The 9,614-nt window shown below is 36.2% G+C and overlaps 1 protein-coding gene across 1 annotated transcript in view; it reads right to left on the bottom strand.

Annotated features, from left to right (window-relative positions):
- Positions 1-790: 790 nt before the first annotated feature.
- LOC131969095 (E3 ubiquitin-protein ligase TRIM39-like) overlaps positions 791-9,614 on the bottom strand; it is a 137,291-nt gene continuing 128,467 nt past the window's right edge. Inside the window, exons 6-7 of the mRNA XM_059330234.1 lie at positions 1,022-1,118; positions 791-864 (exon numbers count right to left, since the gene is read on the bottom strand). Coding sequence (XP_059186217.1) covers positions 791-864; positions 1,022-1,118 — 171 coding nt within the window. The remainder of the gene's footprint in view (positions 865-1,021; positions 1,119-9,614) is intronic.

The following is a 9,614-nucleotide window of genomic DNA, read 5'->3' as shown; positions in this document are numbered from 1 at the left end:
AAAACTTTAGATTTAGAAGTGTTGGATCATTTATCTTGATTCAGGAGTTAATTTCCTATTTTAAGTGTTCAACATGCTTATTTCTAGATTTAATAAAAAAAACTGAAAAAAATTGTCAGAAAAATAGAAAAATTAGTCAGAAAATAAGGAAAAATTAGTCAGAAAAAGTGATAAAAAAGTGAAAAAAGTCAGAAAAACAGAAAAAAATTGTCAGAAAAACTGAAAAAAGTCAGAAAAACAGAAAAATAGTAAAAACAAAAAAAAACAGGAAAAAAATAGTCCTTAAAATAATAAATGAACTCTTAAAGCCAGATAAATTAAAGCTGCGAGCAGTGATGAACTGGCCCGAGCAGAGTGACCTGATGATTATTTAGAAGTATTAGATAATTTATCTTGTTTTAAGAGTTAATTTCCTATTTTAAGTGTTCAACATGCTTATTTCTAGATTTAATTAAAAAAATGAAAAAAATTGTCAGAAAAATAGAAAAATTAGTCAGAAAATAAGGAAAAATTAGTCAGAAAAACTGAAAAAAAAGTGAAAAAAAACCCCCAGAAAAAAGTCAGAAAAACAGAAAAAAATAGTCAGAAAAAAGAAAAAAAAGAAAAGGAAAGAAAAATATAGTCAGAAAAACAGAAAAAAAGTCAAAAAAATTGTAAAAAAAAAAAAAAATAGTCCTTAAAATAAGAAATGAACTCTTAAAAGCAGATAAATTAAAGCTGAACTGGCCCGAGCAGAGTGACCTGGTTATTTGGTTCTTACCAAGATAAAAAAACTTTAGATTTAGAAGTGTTAGATCTCCAGTTTAGTGTCCTGTGAGGTGCTGGGGGTCCTGGGAGTCCCCAGTCCTCCCAGTCCACCACAGACTGGTCCACACCCATTCACACATTCTCACATACACACATATCAGGAAATGTTCTGCTGAATGATTCTTGGTAATCCTCATATAGCAACTACACACACACACACACACCTCTGTCCATTCATACAGAAACTATGTAAACCGTTTGTTTTTATTCTCACCTTCAAACTTCCAAACTGTCCTGCAGCGGTTTCTAACACTGCGGCCCGGGGACCCAAACTGGGTCACAGACCTGTTAGTGTGAGGTCGGACCACACGCTGCAGTAACAGTTAACCCAGAAACAGGTTAACCCCAAGAAAACAACCAGAGAACCACAGTTAGTTCACCACTTTAATCCCCTTCCTCTAAAATACGTTTCAACTCAGTTCATGTCATAAAAAACCTTGATAGCAGGGGTCTCAAACTGGCGGCCCGCGGGCCAATTGTGGCCCTCGTGACGAATGAAAGTTTAATGTGAGTTTTATATGAATGGAACTTTACCGTGTTGTGTGAGGAAGGTCCCTTTAATTACTTCTTTTGGTAATTTTGTGTCTTGTTTTGGTAATTTGGTGTCTTTTTAAAATAATTTTGTGTCTTTTTTAATCATTTTGTGTCTTTTTTTGGGGTAATTTTGTGTCTTTTTTAATCATTTTGTGTCTTTTTTAATCATTTTGTGTCTTTTTTTGGGGTAATTTTGTGTCTAACCAACCAATTCGAGCTCCTGAAGTCCAGGAGACGTTACAGGGTCCCACTGGCTAAAGGAGCCTTTAAAAAATCTTTTATCCCCAACGCTAACTTTTTAACTGCTCTTAATTGTCTTTTTCTTTTCTTATTCTATGTTTTAACTTATTCTGTATCTTTACGATGAGCCGAAGGCAAATTTCCACCATGGTGGATAATAAAGATGTATTGCATAGTAATTTTGTGTCTTTTTTTTAATAATTTGTTTCTTTTTTTGGTCATTTTGTTTCTTTTTTTGGTCATTTTGTTTCTTTTTTGGTCATTTTGTGTCTTTTTTTGTTATTTTGTACCTTTTTTTAAAGTAATTTAGAGTTTTTTTCAGTCATTTTATGTCTTTTTTGGTCATTTTGTGTCTGTCTTTAGTAATTTTGTGTCTGTTTTTAAAGTCATTTAGTGTTTTTTCAGTCATTTTGTGTCTTTTTTGGTAATTTTGTGTCTTTTTTTTGTAACTTTGTGCCTGTTTTTTGGTCATTTTGACACTGCTTCCAGCGGCCCCCAGGTAATTTGAGTTTGGGACCCCTGATTTATATCCAGTGGTGGAATGTATCTAAGTCCATTTTCTCGAGTACTGTACTTAAGTATAGTTTTGAGGTACTTTACTTAATTACTTCCATTTTATGTAACTTTATACTTCTACTTCACTACATTTAGCTCCCAGCTTTAGTTACTTTTCAGGTCGAGATTCAACATAAAAAACATGATCAATCTGTGGGTCCATTCCGCATAACGAGTACTTTTAATTTTGATACTTAAAGTACATTTTCTGATACTTTTGTACTTTTACTTCAGTAAGTTTTGAATGCAGGACTTTTACTGTAGTGGAGGAATTTCACAGTGTGGTATTAGTACTTTTACTGCATTAAAATATCTGAATACTTGTTCCATCACTAATCACTGATCAGTGATGAATGTAACTTAGTACATTTAGTCAAGTACTCTACTTAAGTAAAATTATGAGGTATTTATACTTAACTTGATTATTTCCACATTTGTAACTTTATACTTCTACTCCGCTACATTTTAGAGCCAAGTATTGAACTTTTTACTCCACAATTAAACAACAAAAAACTATATTAGGTAGTTAGAATAAGTAGTTAGAATTTAACAGTAAATTGCTGATTACATAAATGCATCAATACAAATGATTTAATAATATATTTACTACACATAAAACAATCTGAGTGGGTCCATTCTGCATAACAAGTACTTTTAATTTTGATACTTTAAGTACATTTTCTGATACTTTTGTACTTTTACTTCAGTACGTTTTAAATGCAGGACTTTTACTTGTACTGGAGTCATTTCACAGTGTGATATTAGTACTTTTACTTTAGTTTAATGTGAGTTTTATATGAATGGCTCTTTACCGTGTTGTGTGTGGAAGGTCCCTTTATTTACTTTTTTTTTGGTAATTTTATGTCTTTTTTTAATAATTTTGTGTCTTTTTTAGGAATTCTGTGTCTTTTTTTTGGTCATTTTGTTTCTTTTTTAGTCATTTTGTGTCTTTTTAAAGTAATTTTGTGTTTTTTCAGTCATGTTGTGCCTTTTTTTTAAATAATTTTGTGTCTTTTTTTGGTCATTTTGTGTCTTTTTTTTAGTAATTTTGTGTCTTTTTTTGGGTCATTTTGATACTGTCTCCAGCAGTGTGGGTCATTCTGCATAACAAGTACTTTTAATTTTGATACTTTAAGTACATTTTCTGATACTTTTGTACTTTTACTTCAGTAAGTTTTGAATGCAGGACTAGTACTTGTACTGGAGTAATTTCACAGTGTGTATTAGTACTTTTACTAAATAAGGGATCTTAAAACTTCTTCCACTGCTAAATGTATTTGTGTTGTTGCAACTTTATCTTACAATCAGTTAATTTTACTCTCCATACTATGTTTCTACTTTTAGTCACATTTCAAATTAAAATCACTTTGAATGAAATGATTAAACTGCTACAACGTTTAAGTTTCCTTTCCTCACTTCTTAATAAAACACACCCAAACCCTGTTAAACGTCTGTTTGACCAAGAAATCAGAAATATGTAAAAGGGGGACTCCCTCCAGTTTAACACATCAAAGTGGGATTACTAGTCATGCGGAGTCGACTCAGCCTGTGAAATGAAAATGACACGACGACAGATGACAGAATATAATAATCCTGTGGCTCTGGAGGAGTTTTTATGTTCTGGGGAAATGAGTCAAGTGACATCGCTTCAGTCAAGTCAAGTCAAGTCTTCAGGGGACTCGGAAAAACACATTTATACCTGAAAGTCTGCGTTTCAGACTGAAGGTGTAGGATTTAAAAGATGTGGGTCATTGATCAGACAGGAACCGGCTGTAGCATCATGTGGGAACCAACGATGTTAAAGTTCGACCCGTAGGAGACCAGAACAGTTCTGATTCAGAGAAGTCTTTCGTTAAAAGAAACACTTTTACACTTGAGTCTTTGACCGTAGTCAAAAGTAAATAACGTTATTTGAAGAAACGTCATTTAACTTCAGTGCATCATGTTTTCACGTAAGCACCATAACTATACTAATTACATTACTGCCATTTACGTGCATTAATTGTACTTTTCAAACTCTTTTATAACACCTAACCAGCAACTTTATTCCCCTTACCTTAGAGAAGAAGTTTTGTGGCTTTTTTCGGTACCAAAACCTGAAGAAAGTGAAAGTGAAATGTGCATGTTTTCTCGGACAGGCAAGAGGCTGATTGCATCCTGTAGGAACCAGAGTTTTTGGAGTTCGACCCGTACGAGAAACTAGAACAGTTCTGATTTGGATCTTTGTCTTATCTTGCAGGACTCTCACACAAGAGATTTATGTTCATGTGAAAGCAAAAGTAAATAACGTTTTTTGAAGTAACGTCACTTAACTTCAGTGTGTCACGTTTTTCGTAAGCAACATAACTGTAACAATTTCATTATTGGCATTTAAGTGCATTAATTGTACTTTTCAAACTCTTTTATTACAACTAGCCAGCAACTTTTTTGCCCTTACCTTAGAGAAGAAGTTCGTGGCTTTTTTCGGTACCAAAACCTGAAGAAAGTGAAAGTGAAATGCTTGTTTATCGGACAGACAGAGGCTGATTGTGTCATGCGATTTTTTGGAGTTCGACCCTTACGAGAAACGAAAATAGTTCTGATGTGGACCAGCTTTATTTGTCTCTTGTGAGTTTCCATGATCTTTGTTTTATCTTGCAGGACTTTCACACAAGAGATCAGCGTTCATGTGAAACTAAAAGTAAATAACGTTTTTGTGTCACTTAACTTCAGTGTGTCACGTTTTTACGCAAGCAACATAACTGTAACAATTTCACTATTGCCATTTACGTGCATTTATTGTACTTTTTAACCTATATTATAATGTCTAGCCAGCAACTTAGAGAAGAAGTTTTGTGGCCTAAACCGGAAGAAGCAGCTACCTTTTTTCGGTACCAAAAGCTAAAGAAAGTGAAAGTGAAACATGGGCGCTTTTAGACAGGAAAGAGGCTGATTGCATCCTGTAGGAACCAGAGTTTTTGGAGTTCGACCCGTACGAGAAACTAGAACAGTTCTGATGTGGACCAGCCTTACTGTCTCTTGTAAGTTTCCATGATCTTTGTCTTTTCTTGCAGGACTTTCACACAGGAGGCTGGCGTTCTAATTTCATTATTGCCATTTACGTGCATTAATTGTCCTTTTTAAACTCTTTTATAACAACTAGCCAGCAACTTTATTCCCCTTACCTTAGAGAAGAAGTTTTGTGCCTTTTTTCGGTACCAAAACCTGAAGAAAGTGAAAGTGAAATGTGACAGACAGAGGCTGATTGCATCCTGTAGGAACCAGAGTTTTTGGAGTTCGACCCGTAGGAGAAACTAGAACAGTTCTGATGTGGACCAGCCTTACTGTCTCTTGTCCACAGTCTTTGTCTTATCTCACAGGAGATCGGTGATCGTGTGAAATCAAAAGTAACGTCCCTTAACTTCAGTGCGTCACGTTTTTATACAAGCAATATAACTTTGTAGTTTTTAAACTCTATTATAACGTCTAGCGAGCAACTTAGAGAAGAAGTTTTGTGGCGTTAATCGAACGAATCGGCTGCCTTGTTTCGGTACCAAAACCTAAAGAAAGTGAAAGTAAAATGTGCTTGTTTATCAGACAGGAAAGAGGCTGACTGGGTCATGTAGGAACCAGAGTTTTTGGAGTTTGACCCGTACGAGAGACTAGAACAGTTCTGATGTGGACCAGCCTTACTGTCTCTTTGATTTCACTTCCACACTGGACTGGCGTTCGTGTGAAACCAAAAGTAAATCATGTTATTTGAAGTAACGGCACTTAAACTTCAGTGCGTCCAGTTTTTACGTAAGCAACATAACTGTAACAATTTCACTATTGGCAATGAAACGGCTGCCATTTCCAGTGTCTTAACCTCAAGAAAGTGAAACTGAAGTGTAACAAACCAGCGAGCAGCCAGAGAATGATGATAGAAACCAAACAAGCTACCAGACCAACCAGTCGTCCATATTTAACACATGAAAACCTGATAAACAGCCAGTTAATAGTGTGATAACGTACCGATCAGGTCGAAGACGAACTGATCCAACTCTCTGTGACTCCTCACGTCTGTTACATGAGACACTTGAACACACCACGAAGCCGACTGCTGACACACACATGAACAGACTCCACCTGTTGGACATGAAAACACTTTATATACACTACCGGTCAAAAGTTTTAGAACACCCCAGTTTTTCCAGTTTTTTATTGAAATTCAAGCAGTTCAAGTCAAATGAACAGCTTGAAAGGGTCCAAAGGTAAGTGGTGAACTGCCAGAGGTAAATAAAAAAAGGTAAGCTTAACCAAAACTGGAAAATAATGTACATTTCAGAATTATACAAGTAGGCCTTTTTCAGGGAACAAGAAATGGGTTAACAACTTAACTCTATGGAGTCTTGGGCTATTTTGTCCATTTTTGAATTCTTTTCATGTCTTTGTAAGTCATTTTGTGTCTTTTTTTGGTCATTTTGTGTCTTTTGGTGTCTTTTTTGTCATTTTGTGTCTTTTTATGTCATTTTGTGTCTTTTTTTGGTCATTTTGTGTCTTTTTTAGTCCTTTAGTCCAACATAAAATGTGATTTTGAATCTTTTTTTTACTTTCAAAACACTATCATGCTCAATAAAGAATTTTAAATGTTGCAAATGTGCATTAATTTCAGAGTACACTGAGACATTAAACTGCATCATTTTCAATTAAATTCTGGAAAAGTTGGTGTGTTCTAAAACTTTTGACCAGTAGTGTATATATATATATATATATATTCTATATATGATGTTATAATCTGTGTTTAAATCTCTGAAAAAAAATCGTCTCTTGATTTACAGTTTGCACTACTTTTTAATCTGCAAGTGCCTTCTTCATTTCAAGTGCTGATTGTGAAAATAAATGTTATAACCTGCAGGAAAAGGAAAAGGACAAGAACAAGAACAAGAACAAAAACCTCTGCCACTGACTCAACCGGCTGAACTGACCAATCAGAGCCAGCGATGATGGACAAACCATAAATCCTGCAGTGGATGTCCGCTTGACTGCTGGATTTTAACCACAACATATATTCTATACTTATTGTAGTTGTCTCTTCATTATGTTACACTCATTTGACAGATATTTTGTCCAAAGTGAGTTACCGTTGAGGGATATTTTGTCATTTATCGTCTTGTTTTAAGACCCTTAAACTGAGCTACAGCCTCTTTTTCACTTGCAGGAGTTAGGAGGTAACGTTGTTTTTTTGTGGTCTGCAGCATTTAAATTTTGTTTTATTTCCCATTTTGGCCAGAAGGCATTGTTTTATAGCAGAGCAGTGGTGTTTATTTGCAGAGAAGTGAACCTGCATCATGCATAAACATTACAGTTTACAGAAAGTTGCTCGCTTGGTTTAAACGTCAGCGACTAAAAACACACAGACTGAAAGATCATTTAAATGGAAATAAATGGAGCTGAACACCTCAAAAAAAATCCCACTTCAGACACAGTGTGTGACCTTTGCTGTGGGCTGTCAGTCACTCTCCTGTAAACATTGTGGGGTTTGCCATTTTGCTCAGTGGTCCCTGTGCAGACATGGAGCGACCGCTGATGGTTCATTCTCTCCGTCTCTCTGCGGAGAGCTGAAACTGAAAAACCCGAGTCAGTCCCAAACTGACAGTGTGGTTTTACTGTGACTCACTGAATGAGCCGAGACGTTCTGAAGCGCAGCAGGGGGGAACTTTCTCTGCCTCCACACACTCACAGTGTACACGGACACTCACTGAGAGTGTGTGTGTGTGTGTGTGCGGTGAAGCATATAGAAACAGATGAAGGGTGTGTGTGTGTCGGTGTGTTTTCTGGTCCACTGGGTTTCAGTCGTCCTCAGTGGAACCCCACGAAGTTCTGTACTGCCCCTCCAACGTCATCATAGCAGCCTGCAAAGTTTCCTCCAAAACAAACACAAAACTGAGGACACACACACACACACACGTACACACACACACAACCTCAATCTATACATTATCTTCTCTTTATATCAGCAGGTTGCAGGTTTAGTTCTACAAACATTTATCTGATCAGCTGCTGCTTTCGGGGGCAGAATCTGTTATCTTGTTGGTCCACGTAACCTTCAGTGGGCGGGGTCAATGAACCACAGACTAATTAATTATTAAGAGTCACAGGTTTGATTCCCGGCACTGACAGTCTGGGGGTTTTCCGAGCCTTTAAGGACCAGCGACAGGCTCTGATGCCACTTTGACATCATGGTGAAACGGCGACGAAATTACAATTTCTGGATCCGTCATCGAGTCCAGAAAGACTTTTCCCATTGACGTACACTACTGGTCAAAAGTTTTAGAACACACCAACTTTTCAAGAATTTAATTGAAAATTATGCAGTTTAATGTCTCAGTGTACTCTGAAATTAATGCACATTTGCAACATTTAAAATTCTTTATTGAGCATGATAGTGTTTTGAAAGTAAAAAAAAGATTCAAAATCACATTTTATGTTGGACTAAAGGACTAAAAAAAGACACAAAATGACCAAAAAAGACACCAAAAGACACAAAATGACTAAAAAAAGACACAAAATGACCAAAAAAAGACACAAAATGACTTACAAAGACATGAAAAGAATTCAAAAATGGACAAAATAGCCCAAGACTCCATAGAGTTAAGTTGTTAACCCATTTCTTGTTCCCTGAAAAAGGCCTACTTGTATAATTCTGAAATGTACATTATTTTCCAGTTTTGGTTAAGCTTACCTTTTTTTATTTACCTCTGGCAGTTCACCACTTACCTTTGGACCCTTTCAAGCTGTTCATTTGACTTGAACTGCTTGAATTTCAATAAAAAACTGGAAAAATTGGGGTGTTCTAAAACTTTTGACCTGTAGTGTACATTGGTGAAGAAGCGACTTTAAATCAGTCACAACCTCCGCAAAATTTGGTTTGATAATATTTGGAAAAGTCTAGAAGAGCTGTAAGAATAAATTGGAAATTGGAAGTCTTTAGCATGCTGCAGCATGGGACTACTGGATCAGGGAGTGTAGAAGAAGAAGACACAGGGTCAAATTACATTACTTTACATGTCATTTAGCAGAGGCTTTTGTCCAAAGCGACTTACAATAATCAAATGACATCATATCCTTCAACAGGTGGCACACAATCACAGAACACTTTGGTTCTGCAGGCCGAGCGCACAACATGAGCTCCTGGGCAGAAAGAATCCTTTTATTTCTGCTAAAATCCTCCAACATCACCGCTTCTGTTCGTCTTCATGTGTTCTACCCAAAGAATAAGGCAACATCTGACCCCATGTCTTCTCCTCCTTCAACCCAATATCTTGCAATATATGTGGAAGAGCTGCACTGAAACTATTTTGGCTTCATGCACCACTGAGCAATGAGCAGAGCCTCCACAACTGTATCCTGTCCTCTTTCTACATCGATGAGTTTTTGTAGTGATGATCACTGCACAACAAACTAAAATACAGCACACACAAGCAAGTTTTTCTGCAGCTGCTTAACCTGCACAGAGA

This window comes from Centropristis striata, chromosome 3 (assembly GCF_030273125.1).
Source record: "Centropristis striata isolate RG_2023a ecotype Rhode Island chromosome 3, C.striata_1.0, whole genome shotgun sequence".
NCBI lineage: Eukaryota > Metazoa > Chordata > Actinopteri > Perciformes > Serranidae > Centropristis > Centropristis striata.
The sequence above is the reverse complement of the archived record's forward strand: the minus strand, read 5'-3'. Positions and strand labels throughout refer to the sequence as shown.